General features: G+C 39.3%; 1 protein-coding gene across 1 annotated transcript in view; it reads left to right on the forward strand.

Annotated features, from left to right (window-relative positions):
* Positions 1–5,961: 5,961 nt before the first annotated feature.
* The window catches only part of Ankrd42 (ankyrin repeat domain 42), a 46,592-nt gene continuing 34,210 nt past the window's right edge, over positions 5,962–18,343 (forward strand). The window contains exons 1-4 of the mRNA XM_028770648.1: positions 5,962–6,977; positions 10,169–10,332; positions 16,247–16,354; positions 18,203–18,322. Of these exons, the coding sequence (XP_028626481.1) occupies positions 6,920–6,977; positions 10,169–10,332; positions 16,247–16,354; positions 18,203–18,322 (450 nt within the window). The 5' untranslated portion in view covers positions 5,962–6,919. The remainder of the gene's footprint in view (positions 6,978–10,168; positions 10,333–16,246; positions 16,355–18,202; positions 18,323–18,343) is intronic.

Here is an 18,343-nt window from a genome sequence, read left to right on the forward strand (position 1 = left end):
AGGACATTAGGTCCAGTGGAACTGGAGTTGCAGCCAGTAGTGAGTTGTCTATGGACACTGAGACCCAGACTTTGAGTTTTTCTGCAAGAGCACCTGTACTCTTTACTGTTGAGCTCTGCTCAACCTTTATTTAAAAAATTTACATAGGGTTAAACCTTAGTGATTTTTAAGAGACTAAATCAGCTTCTTGTTCACACTAAGGAGTCTGTATTACACTGATCCTTATGCAATACTAGACATTTTAAATGAAAGCAATGTTTTTCCCCAACAACAAATGACTACAATTTTAAAGAGATTACCAAATGTTAATCTGAAAGTCAGGGTTCTTCCACAGGATCTCAGTTTGATTCACCACACACACACACCCCTCAGTTTCTATTTCCAGTTCCAGAGGATCCTTCTTGCCTCCAAGGGCATCAGGCACACACAAAGTAAATTTTTGTGTAAGAAGACCAAACTCCTGTATTCATTAAAACCCAAAACCTTAACATTAATAGTCTCCATTCAGCAGCAAATTATAAATGCATCACAGGACATCAACACTTCCATGGAAGAATTGTACCATCCAATAATGTAGGCCACATTTCCTGCTGTATACCCTTTATCTTTCAAGACTACTGATAGCTATTACCAAATATCTAGAAGGGGATGAAGCAAGAGTCCCTAGATAAGAAAATACAAGTAGGTAGGAAGATAAAGAGAATTACCAATAGAAGAAAATGTTGGTAGGTTAAGTCACAAAAAGATTAAGACATTACGTGGGCTAGACATCATGCATTAATCTCAGTACTTGAGGCAGAGCCTGCAGGATCTCTTATGAATTCAAGGCCAATAAAGACCAGTGGAATCCTGTCTCAAAATGTAAGATTGTACACAGTTATAACTAATATGGGTACTTAGGCTAGGTACAATTGGTTGGGTTGACAAGTAGGAAGACACAGAGCTACTACTGAAATTAAACTTAGTTGACATGGGTTTAAGTCAAAGATGGAAAGGATTACAGAGGCTTTACTGCTGGAATCTACAAAGAATAGTATTGTTTGTAGGATGACTAATAGTATTCACGTTTCAAACGGTTTCTAAGTTTGTCCCTAATTCAAGTTTGTAATTCTCATTTTCTCCTTATAAGAGGCCAAATGTGAGATAGTGATCCAGATCTCCAAATTTAGCTCAGCCTTAGAATCACTGTGTATAGTGGGTCTTGTATAAGGTAAACTAGTAAAAACTTCCAAGTTCTTTTTACATACTGTTAACCATCCTAGAAATTACCAGAATTACGTTTCAGCTCCCAAAGATGGAAAATGTTTTAGAACTATGCTGCAAAGTACCACAGTTAAAACTAAAGTCTTAAAAGACAGAACATGTTCTGAAGCAAATGTTAAAAGTTTCGGGAGCTAAAGAAATGGTTAGCAGTTAAAAACATTCGATGTCCTTGCAAAGAACCTGGTTTCATAGCCCAGCACCCTCAATGTGTGGATCGCAAGTTCTTTTGGCCTCTGCAGCCACCAGGCAGATGTATATATACATGAGGCACTCATACACAAAATCTTTTTTAAAAAAGTTGAATTCTTCTTTTTTTTTGGTTTTTCGAGACAAGGCTTCTCTGTATAGCCTTGGCTGTCCTGGAACTCACTCTGTAGACCAAGCTATCCTCGAACTCAGATATCCGCCTGCATCTTCCTCCCAAGTGCTGGGATTAAAGGCGTGCGCCACCACTGCCCAGCCAAAAAGTTGAAAATTTAAAGGCCACATAAAAATACTTTATCTTCTAAAAGTGGATTGTAGGTTGATTTTTACAAGGTAATTTTTTAACGTAAAGCTTCTGAACTTAATTGTTCTGGGAAACAGGGATCACACTAAATTCTGCTGGGAAGGGACATGTATTATGTGAATGGCTTATAGAGATTATATTCTACTTAATTTTTCAATGAGTGGCTGGCATCCTATGTCAAAGTACATTAAAAGGTTAATTAAAAATTATTTAGGAAATTGTAACGAGGCATCTGACTATGCCTTCAAAGAGGAGATAAACTGTGGTGTAATCCCAGTCCTTCTAAGACAAAGGCAGGGAAGTTCACAAGTTAAAGGCTGGCCTAGGCTACATAGACCCGATCTCAATGTCTTGAGACTGAGCAATGGTAGAACATTTCCTATGTTTAAGGCCCTGGGTTTGAGCTACAAAATGAGAAAATGGGCAGGTAGAGGGCCAATTTGTAGGCCAGAGAGATGATCCAGCAGGTAAAGCTACTGACTGTCTTGTCTTTATGAGCTGTGTTTAAAACCATGTGGTGTAAGGAGAACTTCCTTAAGTCATTCTCTGACTTTGACGTGAGTACTGCAACATGTACGAGTCTCTCCACACAATGTATGTAAAATTAAGGAAAAATAGGTGCCTTCAATTCATATGATGGTAATTTTCTGTAATTCAACACTGTCAACTTCTTGAGGTAATATGTTCTTCAGCAAAGGAGTAAACCAAGAACCAAAAATTATCCATAGGATGTCAAGGCAAAGGACATCTCAGATGACATCAAAGAGGCCTTGTCTTTGAGGAGTGCATGGGCATAAAACGGTGCAATGTCATGGTCCTAGCTACTTGGGAGACTGAGATAGGAAATCACTTGAGCCCATGAGTTTGGGCAATATAGTGAGACTCTTATTTTGAAAGAAAACAAGTTTATGGAGTATACGGGGACAAAGGAAGAGAAATGGTTGTCCAAACTCAATTTGTCCTGAGCTGGCCCTACTCCCTCTAGAATCATGCCTAGAGCTGACTTGTGGGAGATTAGCTTGACTTCTCTCACTTTAGAAAAACAGGTGGGAGTTAGAGATGGCTCAGCAGTTAAGGGCACCAGTGGCTCTTGAGAACTCTGGTTTGAATCCCAACACCAGAACAGCAGGTCACGACTGTACTCTAGATCCTAGAGTTTCAATTGTTTCCTCTAGCCTCCTGAGGGCACCAGGTACAAATGCAGACCAAAACATTCCATATTTAAAAAAAAAAAAAAGCAATTAAAAATAAAACAAACCAGGTGTGGACAACTCACATTCCTAGTTATAATTTCCTATCTGAAAACAATTCCTATTCTCTGGAATGTTGATATGACTACTCCAGTACGAACTCATCATTCTTCAATTGAGAATCTGCTTTTACTGTCAACTTACCTTGAAATCCTAGGCAATCCAATTTTTTATCTTGATTGTTTTATTAGTTTATCAGTGACGTTGCCAAAACCACTGCTTTTCCTTAGCTTCTTAATTATGGGCCATTACTTTCAAAACTATCTTTTGCTTTATATGACAGTGCATATTTTTATTTGCTTCTATAATCTTTATACTAACAATTTTAATTATGTCTCCTTCTATGTCTCTTTTTGTGCTCTACAATATAATCAATTTGGTATAGGTTATTTCCAAACTTGAAATTCTCTTAAGAGCAATTTTTAAAAATGAGTACATGCATTTTCTTTGTTTTTCTCAACTGCCTATGCATTATAACCACATGAATGCCTGTAAACTGTATTTCTACCACAATTTTTTATATTTTTCACCATTTTAATAAAAAAGGCATTACTTTTAGTGTGTGTGCGTACCTCATTTGGGAATGGGTGCATATGTGCCACCTGTGTGCAAAGGTCAGTGGACAACTTGCAGTAGTCAGTTCACTCCTACCATTATGTGGGTTTTCAGGCATCCAATTCCGGTCATCAATCACTTTGTACAGGCTGAGCCATCTTGTGTCTGTGCACCATCTTATAAATGTAGTAAAACCTAGACATTCTTTATTCACTCATTCACTCTAACTGTAAAGTATTACAATGGCTGTAGTATCTGAGCAAGGTATTTAGAAGACTTTATATAGTTACTGATTCATAGGTAATGAATTTTAAATTCATTAAAATTTTGAATTATGATTATGTTAGCTTAATATTTAGCAAGTATTCTGTTCTGCTTTTTCTCTGGTAGTACTTCTCAAGGATGGATTTCTCTGGGATATTCTTTTATGATTTTGTAGTTCTTGAATCAGTTCTTAGGTATCTGTATTTTCCTAGATTATTCAAGCCAATTTTCCAAATTAGTGTGGACTATGTAAAATAATTTAATTTTGATGTTTTTAAAGACCTGTATATAACACATTCCTCTTGTATCTAATACTGCTTTCTTTCCTTTTCTTTCTCATATTTGTTGTGTCCACTGTGTAAGCTTATCTATTTGATATAGCATAACCCAGAAGTAGAGCCTTTACTATTTGAAGTAGCTATATGCACTGTGTTAATCTGGAGTTAGATGTAGTAGGTTCCAGATGCCCAACTCCTACTAATGTCATCCTGATCAAATGTGAACTGTTCTTCATCTGTAAGAAATAAACACAATATAGATTAATTTGAAATTACTTGCAAATCAGTTATGATAGGCACTGGTTCACATATGTAATTCAGTAAATACCTGTTCTACAAAGGTCTAAGTTGCCCCAATTCTGAAAAAACAAAAAACCTAATCCCATACCCACTTCAAGCAGAAAAAAACAAAAAACAAAAAAACCAACCAAACAAAAAACCCCACTGTCTTCAGTGTCAGTTCACTAATCTGATGATCAGATCAATCTACAAACTCCACAACAGAAGAGCTACTGAGCAGCCCTTCCATGAAGTAAATATTCTAGATTTCGGGAACCAATGCCAAAGACAGAATGCTTACTGTCCAGAAGTTTCAACTCCTTATGAGGGGGTGAAAACCAAGATGACGACAACGTGTGATGTGATCCAATAAAAGCTGTGAGAAATCAGGTTTTGAGAGGAATATGCAAAAAGAAAAAAAGATGTAGTAGGAATTGTCATGCAAGCAGTTACTACTTATTATGTATCCCCAATTAATCAACTTTGATGCTTCTTAAAATAGAATGAAAAACATACTGTCAACAAAGTTTCAGTGATAAGAAAACTCATACAAAGCACTGAATACAAGGATCAGTTACTACTTAAAAGGCTACGTTAAAAAAGATCAATTTACCTCGAGAGAAGGTATATATTGCTAGGAATTTTCCAAATCTGTTCAGAGAACATAAATGGAGAAGACAGAGTAGTTTGTTGAGGGCAAACTACGTATTTAAAGGTAGAGAAATTAAAAAGATTGCTTCCCCCAATTCAATTACTCTTGACCTGAGAAAGCGTGGTGGCAATGCAAGCATGCAAAACAACAAAAAGACCCACCTGAGAAGTACGAGAAATAGGGACGATGCTTACCAGTTTTTGTATTCTCAGCGGTTAGCACAAAACTCGATACTTACATTCGCAGAAATAAAGCAGAAGAATACATTTTGAGCAAAGTCGGAGAGAAAGGTTTAGTTCAGTTAGCAATGTTACAGTGAAAGAAATGTTGCATTTAAAGTAGGAGTTACTGGAGTGTCTTTTGGCTAACCTCTGCTGTTTTTAGAACTTACCGGCTATTTTGTCTTAGTAAACTAGTGGTATCTTGAGTGTCAACCTGTAAGCTGAGGATGATACCTGTCAAGCGAACATCCAAGAGCCCGACATTAAGCACACACTAAACAAAGACAGGGACTGCACTTGCTACCGGCCCCTATAGGGATTTTTCAATGTTTGGGAAGCCATGGGGTCAAAATAGATTTTCTTTCAAACCAGCATTCAAACAGTATACCAGGCTTGCCAAGGACGAAAAGGCCCCTGAGGCGCGGCACACAGGTAGGCTCCGCGAACCACAGTACTGGGACCTCTATTTGGGGGCTATGCCCATGAAATGGGGTTCCAGAAACAAGCCTCGGCAGGCTCTTGTGAGACTGAGCAAACAAAACAAAACAAAAAAGAAAAATAAAAACCCACCGAAAACTACTCGGTACCAGAGTCGCGTAGCTTTCCACAGACGAAGCCCCGAAAAAGGTGAAAGGAAGGAAGCAGGAAGTGACGTATGCATAAAGGATACGGAAGTGACCGCACGCCGGAAGTATTTGTTTCCAAGGTGACGGCCACGCCGCCGCGCCCACCAGGGTGTGTGAACTGAGACACTGGAAAACGACTCTGAGGAAAGCGTTCCCGCCGACGGCGGTTGCCGTCACAACCACCTGCGGGCTCAGGAGACCGGAGACTGCGGCCTCCGCGCCAGCCGCCGCGCATGTGCTATCCGCGGCCCGCACGGCTACCTTGTCTCCGGGTCTAGGGAGAAGATCGTGGAAGAGCAGGCATTCTGTTGCCACAGCCCCAGAGAAAGAAACCTAGAAGGAGGGGACCGCCTCACCAGGCTCTCTTTGGCAAGAGTAGGTGAGGACGGCGGCTTTTCCCGAAGGGACTCGAGAAAACCCAGTGAAGATCCAGGGCGGCACCGCTGCGTCTCTCAGGAGAGAATTAGGGAACAGGATGGCCACCGGCAGAGCAGTTCATGGGTGGCTGTGAGAGGCGGTAGCGGCCAACGCAGTAGCGACGCGAACCTAGGTGAAGTCACTGGCTCGCATCCCTGCGACTCGAGGGCAGCCGTCAGAGAAGACGCCTGGGTGGACGTTCCTGAAACCCGAGGGCCCGGAACCATTGACTCCGTGGACCAAGGCAGCGACTACCGCAGCTGTTCTTGGGAAGGAGCAAGTGTCGATGGCAGTCACTGCCTCAGTAGTTCTTGGGAAGGAGTAAATGATGACAGGCGCTACGAGGCCAGAGACTCCTCTAGGGTGAGCATCAGCAAAGATTCCAGCCGCCTCCTCCATAGCTTCTGGGAGAGAGAAAGCGAAGAAGATTCCCGCTTTAGGGGCTCTTGGGAGAGAAGGAAGGATCGTGGGCCCCGCGCAAGCGACGAGGAGTCCAGTTCTTGCAGCAGTGGTCCATGCGTGGGAGCAAGTGAAGACCAGCTCAGCAGCAGAGACCTGGGCTCCACTCCTCCCCAGAGTCCAAGTCCGAGGGCGAAGGACCACACCATGCCTGGTGTGGCTAATCCAGGCCCCTCCAAGTCCTGTAGGGAGACTGCAGACTCAAGTGAGTCATGGTCTTTTGCTCATCCCTTGTTTAGGCTCAACACTTTTCTTACTTAAAGGGCATCCGCCTGAGGTCCTGCTGGCCTTTTCGTTTTATTGCCATGCCTCTTTTCCCCTTTATTCCCACTGATTCCAAAAGCTTCTCACCCGTCCCCGTGTTCCATTATTTGAGCTTTCCCTCTTGTACATCATTTGTCTATCAGACATTTTACTCAGATCAGACATCATTTGTTAAATATTATGGACCTTTGTAAATTCTTTTCTTTGGCATTTGATACTGTGGAGATGACAAATTAGAGCCAGCTAAATTTTTAGTTTTCATTCTTTCAGAGCTCCCTTTACTGGCTTACTCTGTTTCTTCATCTTTCTCTTTCTTTTTCCTCCTTTTTCTGAGGGTGTTGTGTGACAAAACGTTTCCTGGAGAGACTCAGATAGGGATCCTACTCACCCCAGATAAGCATCCCAACTGGGTAACACAATCCAACTTGGCATACCAGTGAGTTTTATTGAGGTCACTTGGTGGAATATGGGTAAGGGGTTATTTACAGGAGCACAGATGACTCATAGACAGCTGCATCACCAAAACTTCCTCCAGCATGGGTGACAGCTCAGAAAAGCTGGGAGACCAGGAGCACACTGAACAGCAAGCTGGCGGGCAGCTCAACAGGTTGGAAACTGCCTTTTCTAGGTGACTCAGTCTAAACCTCTTCCACGCAGCTGCTCTCAGAGACGCTTTGCAGCTTTTTCACTCAGAGATTTTTTTTTCAGCTCAGCATTGGGAAAGAGGGAAAGGAAGGAATGTAAGAGCTGGAGAAACAGGTGAAGTGTTGTATAACAGTTCTGTCCCAGATTAAAGGAGTCTATTCTGCAGGAAACTCCTTAAACAGGAAGGTAAACCACTTAAAATAGGTTTAAGTTCTTGAAAGTGATCAGATCCACCTGGCCCCTCCCTGCCAGAGTAAACAATAAAATTTGAGAGTCAGTCTCGGATAAAAAGAAGCTGAGCTGCAAAGAATAGTCTTAAAACATGCTGAGCTGCTGACCTGTGGTATCTTCTATTGCTTTTACCGTCTTTTCCCTACTCTTTGAATCTTCCCATGGTTCCAAGTTCATGAATCCCAAGAAGGGCTTTTTTTGAGTGTGGATCCAACTTGTACTCTCTTTCCTTCTTTTTTCATAAGATTTTGAGCCCTAACCCTTAAGAAGCATCAAGCCAACACCTCCACCTCATTCTCTTGTTTATTTATTTTACTTGCCAAATCAGAGACTAGCATGGAGTATGCTAGGCACATAGCCCTTTCTTGTTGGAATTGCTCCTTTACAGAAACACGTTCCTACTTGGCTGACACCCAAGATGCATTTCTAACTACACACAGCAGATCCCAGGCAACCTCTGCTGTGCTTGCTGACAATCTTGACCCTTGTGTTTTAATCTCAAAGACTTGCAAAATTTCCTGTAAACTTTTAACTGTTTTTAGAGCATTTCCATGTCGCCCATCAAGCAGGCTTGGCAACCCATACTGCATAGACAAAGGACAAAGTCCTGAGATTCCTCCCACAGACACTGGTAATCCTGATGGCTCAGCCTTAGTTGCATGTCTCAGTACCATAGCAAGAACCATGTAACTGCTGTGACAGCACAAAAGCATACTAACATATACCATACAGGAAAGGACAACTCTGTTGGAATTCCCTCCCTCAGATGCTCACCCTTCAGACTTCTTAACCTTAGTTGCATGCCATGGTACCCATAGCCAGGACAATGCACTTACTCTTCCCTAACTCATCTTTGCTTCTGTTGTGTCCCTGTTTGGATACCAATTCTTTGTATCTTGGCTTCCTTTTTGTCTAAGAGGGACTTCTCTTTATGTTGGATTGTGATTGGGACAGGTAAGTTGAAATAGACTGTTTCCTCCCCAAGCTGCTTTTGCTTATGGTGTTTCATCACAGTAATAGGGGCCCTAACTATGACACAGCCTGGGCAAGTCATTCAGATGATCACGTCTAGCTTCTAGCAGTTTCTGACTTTCAGCAGTATTTGTAAACTGAACTCAACTATATTTCTCTGTATTTACATATCTCTTTGGATTTAGGATGTCAGTTTGACCTGAGACTTTAGATGTCTGGTAGGACCAGGAAAAGTTATTGTCTTTTTCCCCTTCCTCCTCTTCTTCTTCCTCTTCCTCCTCTACTTCTTCTTCCTCCTCCACCCTCTTCTTCTTCCTCTTCCTTTTCTTCTTCCTCCTCCTCACCATCCTTCTCTTTCTCTTCCTCATCATCCTCCTCTTCCTCCCTTTTCTTCTTCTTTATCTCTTTACATTTTCTTATTTCATTTTATGTGTATGAGTGTTTCCCCTGCATTTATGTACATGAACCACATGCATACCTGGTCCATGATCCCCTGGAACTGGAATTACCCATGGCTGTGAACCACCATGTGGGTGCTGGGAACTGAACCTTGGTCCTCTGGAAGAACAGCCAGTGCTCTTAACCACTGAGCCATCCCTCTTTTACTCTCTCTCTCTCTCTGTCTCTGTCTCTGTCTCTCTCTCTCTCTCTCTCTCTCTCTCTCTCTCTTTTTCTTTTTGGAGATCGGGTCTTACTATGTAGCCTTGGCTGGTTTAGAACTCACTACATAGACCACAGTGGCCTCAAGCTTATAGTGATCTACCTGCCTCTATCTTCCAAATGTTGGGATGAAAGGCATGTATCACTGTGGCTGGCAATTGTTAATATTTGATATATTCAGTTCTCTTGTAGGAGGAATAGTGGGACAATGTTCATCCTGTGTATCTCAGGAATAGAACATAAAGTATGATTAAGATATACTTAGTTTGTTTCAGTATTTAGTTTATAGAAACAATGCTTAATGAATATTTTATACAAATTTTATTCATGGAACTATATATCAGGACAACTGTAATTTCTCAAGTTTCAGTGTTGTATGCTTATATTAGTTATTGTCTTTCCCTAGTCACAAAACTGTTTTTATCTATCTTCAACATATATACACATAAACTTTTATCTCTTAACAAGGATGTTTGTGTGGTTTGTTCTTTGTTTTTAAACTACTCTAAATTTTGTAGTAACTTATTCAGAAAGATAAAGTGATGTGCTTTGTCTGGTTCATTGCTGTAGTCATTTTTTTTTACAGTTCTGTAATATAGTTGAAGAAATTTGACTTTTCAATAGGTTCCAGGAAGAAGGTGCATTTTAGTAGCATACATGATGCGGTACGGGCTGGAGATGTCAAGCAGCTTTCAGACATCGTGGACCATGGAGCCAACATTAATGAAGTGGATGTTCTCCATCAGTTTACTCCTTTACATTGGGCAGCACATTCTGGAAGTTTAGAGGTAAGAATCTTTAACTACTATTAAACTAAATAAGTTGACGATTATACTTTTATAAATTTAGTGTACAGGGGTAAGATTTCATGCTTGACACTCAAAATAATCTTTTCTGTTTAATCTGTTATTTGAGTGTTCTTTAGTAGGGCTCTCTAGCAAATTATCCCAAAGCTTAGTGTTGTAAAGTGACCACTTTCAGTGCTTATGAGTGAGCTAAGAAATTGAATTGCAGGACAGCTTGTCTTTGCTCCTTAGTGTCTGGGGTTCTGGTTAGAAGATTCAAAGATGACAGCTGGGGTTATAGCTCAGTGGTAGAGCACCTGCCTGGTGTACTATGAGAACCTAAATTCACTCTCCAGTACTGAACAAAAAAAGTGTGCTGAGGCCAGACTCTCCTGAAGCCTCATTTACTCAGATATCTGGTGGTTGAGGCTGGATATAGACTTGAGTACTTTATTTCCAAGTAGATGTTTTGGTAAGTTTTCTCTACTGTGGGTTAGTTTGTGCTTCTTTACAAGACGGTGATTAGATTCTAAAGACAAGCAGAGAGGCTAATATTTATTAGACTCACTTATATTTTAAGCAGGTATTGCATGTTGTTACATAATTCTTTTGACTGATATTATACAGATAGCACATTCTATGTGTTTCATTTTCCATGTTTCATTTCTTCAATAATATGCTTTTGCGTTTAAGCCATGTGGTTTTATATATATATATATATATATATATATATATATATATATATATATATATACATTGTATACATTGTTACATTGTTTCAGGCTTATTCTTAGTTTATTCTTAGAGTAATAGAATTTATTCACTTTTCCATAATACTTGGTTGGTTTCAATTTTTAGTTTGTACAAACAGTGCTTAGTGAATATTTTATACAGATCTTATTCTTGGGGATAAAGGGCAGCTGGAATTTCGTATGTTTCAAAGCTGTATACTTACATTAGCTATTATCTTTCATTTGCCTATAGATTATAGTATGTTTAGTCACAAAACTGTCTTATCTATTCCTAACAAATCTACACATACTTTTTTCTGTGAACGTTACTGTTTGTACAGTTTGTTGTTTGCTTTTATCTACTTTGCTTCACGAAAACAGATCTGGATCAGATAATCTCCCAGTGTCAATGTGGGCCTCAGTTGAAGTGGCCAGGAATTTTTACTTTGATGTGTCAGTGGCTAAATCTTGTGAGGGAGAAATGTACCTTGTTATTCTCTGTAAGCTTATAAGTGTAGGTGGGTGGTGGTCTCTGTTTCCTTCTGTATCAAAAATCTGCATTCTGACAAATTTTTCATGTTTTGTGTTAGAGTTATCCCTAGTTCATCAAAAGTGGAATTTTATCTCTCTTCCTTTATTCCTTTTTTTCTTCTTTCTACTTTTTGACTGATTTTAGGAAGAAGCAACAAAACTAAACAAAACAACAACAACAAAACAAACAACAACAAAACTCCACAACACCCCCCCCCAAAAAAAACCTGACTTTATTCTGCCATATTCAAAGAGGATACATTGAAGATTTATTCTCTTTCCTGGTACCCATTCAGCCTCATTGGTTACCTTCACTTAATCTTTAAAGTTTAAAAAATTATTTTATTTACTTATATTTTAGACAAGGTCTCACTATGTAGCCCTGGCTTGCCTGGAACTCCCTTTGTAGATCAAGCTGGCCTCAGACTCAGAGATATGCCCTCCTCTGCCTCCTAAGTGGTGGGATTAAAGTCATGATTTCAGACTCTTTCTGATGTTGGCGTTCCCAGGCTGTGGGCTACTGAGGCTGGAGTTTTTCTCTTCGGTAAACCTGGGCCTAGTGTTGTTGTTTTTGGTTCACTTTTAAAAATTGTCCTTTTGGTAGGAAAATTATACTATATAACCAAGTAGAACTGTTCTGAGAAGCTAAGGGTATGGATAGCTATAGTCCCAGGCTAAAAAGGAAGCTCTACCCTTTTCTAACTAAGATATAGTAGCTTTTCTTTGTTTCTTATAAAAACAATTGCTCTTATTTATGTGTTTGTATGTCTGTGTGTGTGATAATGTGCATGTGTGAAGGTGCCTGAGGAGATCAGAAGAGGAGTTGTGAGCCACCTGGCATTGGAGCAGAGACATGAACTCAGGTCCTCTGGAAGAGCAGCCACTGATCTTAACTGTTGAGCCATCTCACCAGCATCTCCTTTAAATAATTTATTTACTTAAAAAAAGAGAGAGAGATAGTTTGTATTATACCACAGGCTGACCTTGAATTCCTGTGTAGCAGAAGATCTTTAAGCTGTAATCTTCCTGCCTCCACTTGCTAAATGCTAGGATTATAGTTGTGCACCCAGAACACAGCGCTAGGGATCTAACTCAGGATGTTGAGTATGCTAGGAAACTTTACCAACTGAGCTACATACCCAGATAAGATTAAGTAGATTTTCTTTTTTTTTTTGTTTTTTTTGTTTTTTGTTTTTTGTTTTTTTCGAGACAGGGTTTCTCTGTGTGGCTCTGGCTGTCCTAGAATTCACTCTTCAAGTGCTGGGATTAAAGGTGTGCGCCACCACTGCCCGGCTACAGTAGATTTTCTTAAATATACACTTTACATCTTATTATATGCCTTTGATCAGTTTCAAGTCTTAAAAAGGTCAATTTTACAGCATTGTTAATTTTATTATTGATTATGTGAAGGTCTTGCCCAGTTCATCCTTCAACAGCTTCTGAAGCCCTGTTAAATTTTCTACTTTTTTTTTTTTTTTAATGTGGTTGGTCTCAGTATGTTTGTTCACTATACTCTCAAACCACCCAACTGAAAAAATCCTTTTTGCTTCAGGCTCCTAATCAGCTGTGACCTTAGGTACATGCTAGGCACCTACTATTTAATTTACATTTTAAAAATTAATTTAAAATATTTTACATGTAAATAGATGTTTTGCTTGCATTATGCCTGTGCATCATGTATGTTCCTAGTGCTTTCAGAGGCCAGAAGAAGGTCTCAAATCCTCTGGGACTGTAGTTACAGATAGTTGTGAGCTATTGTGTGGCTGCTGAGAATCTAATGCCAGATCCTCTGGAAGAGCAGCCAATGCTCCTAACTGCTGAGCCATTACTTATTTATTTATCTATTGATTGATTGAATGATTTTTTTGACAAAGGCAAATATGATTTAATGGAGAGAAAATAACATTTTTATTAGTTGTCCCAGTTGGACATTCATGTGAAATGAATGTCAATCTTAACCCATACTAGGTTCCATATAGAATTTATCCAAAATATATCATAACTAAATATAAAACTTGTAAGACTTATATTAAAAATAGGATAGAATCTTTGTAAATCAGATAGTTGACTGAAAATCACAACCAGTTTAAATAAGGAACACTTAAAACTGAACAGTAAAAAAAAAGCACAAACAGGCAAATGTTAATGTTTTCCCGGTATGTGTTGTTGACTGATGGCAATTGAGCCTTGTGAATTCAACATCATTAGCTGTTAGAGGAAATTAAGATCACAATGAGAAGTTATGTAAGAGTAAAAATTAAAAACAACTTGCCAAGGACCGCTGGACGGCTTGCTGAGCTTGCTGAGAATAGCCATAATAAAAATATCAAGCCCTTCTAGGGACAAAGTGACCAAAAATGTAGAAACAACCAAAGATGTATCTTGACCAGTCTAAACATGCCCAAGTGAGTAATGGGCCACCTGGTGTTTATCCTAGAAGGTCTGATGTTTCATGGTCAAAAATAGTGGGCTATCCAGCCTGTCAAAATGATTGCTTATGCAAAGTGCTGATGTTTGAAATATCCAATTATATGTAACCACACCAGAATTTCCCACTTTTCCCTTCCCCCTTGTGCCTCCCCCTATAAAAGTTCTAAACCTCCTGGGGTCTTCATCAAAATTCTCTCCCCTGCGTGGGATGAGTTTCGATCCGAGGGCCCTTGTTAGTAAACTGCCTTTTGCCATTTGCATCAAGTCAATCTCTCGTGTCTCCTTGGGTGCTTGCTGATTGGGACTTGAGTTGGGGGTCCTCTTCGTGAGTCCTTACAGCTACATATGCATAAGAATAGTGAAAACAAGAATAAAACAGTCCCTAAAGTGACAATATCATGGCCAAGAATGTGGAGAACCTGAGACTCTCATGCATTGCTGGTAGAAGGTAAATTAAAATAGATACTCTAGCAGACATTTGAGTACTCTGTTATAATGTAAAATGTACATTATTTCTATGTAATAGCAGCTTTGTTACATAGTTATTCAAGAGAAAAGCTAAAGCAGCACAGGAATGTTTGTCATGGTTTTAATTTCCATGAGCTAGACAATTCTAATACATAGTAGTGTCTCCACAAGTGTTTGTTGAATAAGTGAGTGACTCGTGATGGTTAGTGAGGTTGAGCTCTTTAAAAAAAAAAAATGGGGATCAACAAGTAAAAGTGCCTGTTGCCAAATCTGGCCATTTAAGTTCAGTCCCTGGAACCTACATGATGGAAGGAAACAGCTAGCTCTCACAAGTTGTCCTTTTACTTCCATATGATGTGTGTGAACTGAGAAGACAAAATAATGAATAAATACAATAAAAAGAACTAGAAAAAAGAGAGTAGTGCCCACAGCATCCATGCTTACTTAAACATTTAAATCTAAGAAAACTTTTTGTTGATCATTAATTTTGGTGTCAGACAAGTGATGTCTAAATGGTAAAATCTTGCCAGGCGGTGGTGGCGTACGCCTTTAACCCCAGCACTTGGGAGGCAGAGCCAGGCGGATTTCTGAGTTCGAGGCCAGCCTGGTCTAGAGAGTGAGTTCCAGGACAGCCAGGGCTACACAGAGAAACCTTGTCTCGAAAAACAACAACAACAAAAAGTCTTTTAACAAATTACAGGTTATGCAGGATGTAAAAATGAGTCAGATAGTCAGTTCTTTTAAAAAGAAAGATCCTTCTTAGAACCTGCAAAATTCCACATTGAAAGATAGTAACACATTCTGCAGCACAGATCGTCCAGGTGCAGCAGTCCCATGAGACTTGGGTTAGTTTAAAATCTCTTACATTTTAGTCACTGGCTGTTTCTCCTTTTAAAAAATTCCTGTTATATACATTTTAGGGATACTATCACAGTAACAGTATACATTTTGATACAGAAGTTTCTGGATTCATTTGAAGATTTGTAGTAGAAGTTCGGCATTTAAGTAGGAGCTATGCACTCCCAGCTACTCAAAAAGGATGAGGCAGGGAATCATTTCAATCCAGGATTCAAAGCTGTCTTAGACAGCATTACAAGACTGAAACTCTTAAAAAAAAAGAAAAAGATTATTATATTTTTAATTAGTTCTGTTAGTATGCATGCACATGTGTGTGTGTGCGTGCACAAGTGCATATGCATGCATGTTCTGACCCAGGCCAGAGAGGATGTTGGATTCCCCTGGAGCTAGAGTTAGAGGTGGTTGTGAGTGACTTGACATTGGTGCTGGGAACTGGACTCCTGTCTCCAGGAAGAGCAGCAAGTCCTCTTAACTGCTGAGCTCTCTTTTTAGCTCTAGAAAAGAAAAAGTAAAAAGGTAATAGTAACTTCGAATTGGCAGGTCTTGGGGGAACTTGGCCCACAGATTGGTTTTGTTTGACATGAACACTTAGCTAAGTGGTATGTTTATTGGACTAGCATTTATTTGATTCATAGCAAGAAATGCCAGGAATTTAGTATCAAGTGTACCTGATAGAGAAGGAATGTGGCTTATAGTTTGCTATAGTTCCCATTACTTTTTCTTACTTACCCAACAGTGAAGCCAAATGTTGCTTGCTATGCCACTGTGTTTGTGCATTTGATTTTCTTACACTGGGCTTACACTGGTCTGTTGTTTCTCGTGCTACAATGGGAATCTCATAATAGACTACATTTAAAATTACAAAAATACTAAAAGCATCTGGTTTATTATTCTCTTAGTGCCTTCACTGGCTCCTCTGGAATGGTGCTGATGCCACACAGACAACTACAAGGGGATGGACAGCAGCTCACATAGCTGCGATCCGGGGTCAGGACGCCTGCCTGCAGGTAAGGATTTCTGTTACTTTTTTTTTTTTTTTAAATTCAGTGAGTTTAGTTATGTCACCATAGCTCTGTTGGGACATTGCCATTATTCTATTTGATCCAACTCTTGATCCATTTCTATGTTGTAAAGGATTGACTGATGCCAGCTATCCACATAAATGATATGTAACTGGAGATTGTTTAATCTCTGAAGTAATTGGGTTGTTTTGAGTGATGTCACAGTCATGTTCAGAGTATCTTCTTTGTAGCTTGCTATTGTGGTGCAAATGTTTGTGTTGTGCCAATGTAAGTGTTTTCACATCTTAGCTCTCAAAGTGATAGGCATTAACTTAGAAGGTAGGCAACAAGGGCAAAGAGAAAATGCAATAGTAACTCTAGGGGAAACTGAGTCAAGTGAAGCTTTACTTTATACACATTGCCATTATGCTATTGCCATTATTCTCCCCAACAGGCATTAACTAAAGTCACTCCCTGTGCCTTGATTTTCATTTTCTGCCCCACAGTCATCTCTTCCCTCTTAGAATTTTTATATTGCTTATTTTGGTACTGCGCTGTGTGCTTGCTTCTTATCACTGTCTTCTTTGTGGAGTTGATTATCTATTCCTACAAATGTCCTGATTCCGTAGATTCGTAAGTTGTTTATTATTATTATTATTATTCACTAGTTATTATTACTTTATGACTCTTAAAACACAGTAAGTACTTAGTATATTATTTTTGACTGTTATTGGCTGGTTAGATCAGACACAGTCATGAAGATCCTTTGCTAAGGTACTGATAAATGAAGGCTGTTTTAAAGAGGAAATTCTGAGTGAGAAGAACAGAACTGACTGGAAGGAGTTGTGGAGTAGCTGTGTGATCCAGCGCAGGGGTAGTATGGTAAGGCTCTTGTTCCCATCTTCAATGCTAAATGAAAAATATGTCCTAAAAGATCATTTGTTAAAATAGATTTTAATTTTTAGAGCTGTTATAGGTTCAGCAAAACTGGTCAGAAGATACATAGATTTTTGAATTGCTAGATTGATTTCCCAACCAGTGAATCTCTGGAGGGGCAAGCACACTTACCTGACGTCAGAGTTTACACTGGTGTTCACTCGTGGTATTGTATGTACTGTGCATTTGAACAAATTAAAATGATACAGTGCTTGGCTTATTTCTTTATTTTACTGATAATCTCTTGCTGTATAGCACAAGCTGGGCTTCAGCTTGTGAGCCTCCTGCCTCAGGATCCCAAGTTCTAGGATTATAGGCATCAACATACCTAATTATCACTAACTTCTTTTAGTGCTCAATGTTTCCTTGTCTGAATGTTTGTTCCCATTATGCACTTATGGTATCTTTGTTTATAGTCCTGACAATATGACTAAAGCTTATAAATATTCATTTTAAATTCTCATTGGACGTGTTTTCAATTTTAATAGATATTTACCTAATGCTAAGGAGTGTACGATTGTTACATTATGGTAAGATTGTGTTTTACTTTATAAGAAGCTTGCCCTTCATCTTCCAAAGTATCTAACCCATGGTTCCTCATCCTTACCAGCTTTTGTATTGTTCATGACCTGAACAATACATGAAAATGGCTTAGTATGGAAATTGGCTTAGTTACACATTTGGATGAAACCATCTTAGAACACTGACTTGGAACTCAGTTAGCCAATTAAGGTTCTGCAGTCAGTGTTGCAGAAGATTTGAAAACCCTTTATAGGACTACCTAAGGAATGTATCACAGTTTGCCTGTAGGTCATGTATAGTAATCTTGTTATAAATTAATTGCTTATATTTACTCTGTATCTGCATTCATAGTTTACCATCTGTATTCATGCACACTTTCCCCATTTCTGTTTCTAGGCTCTTATAATCAATGGAGCCAACCTAACAACTCAAGATGACCGTGGATGCACCCCACTACACCTTGCTGCCACCCATGGACACTCTTTTTCTTTACAAATCATGCTGCGAAGTGGAGTGGTGAGGAAGCCCTCTTAATTA

The sequence above is a fragment of the Grammomys surdaster genome, unplaced genomic scaffold, assembly GCF_004785775.1.
Source record: "Grammomys surdaster isolate TR1022 unplaced genomic scaffold, NIH_TR_1.0 203, whole genome shotgun sequence".
Taxonomy (NCBI): domain Eukaryota; kingdom Metazoa; phylum Chordata; class Mammalia; order Rodentia; family Muridae; genus Grammomys; species Grammomys surdaster.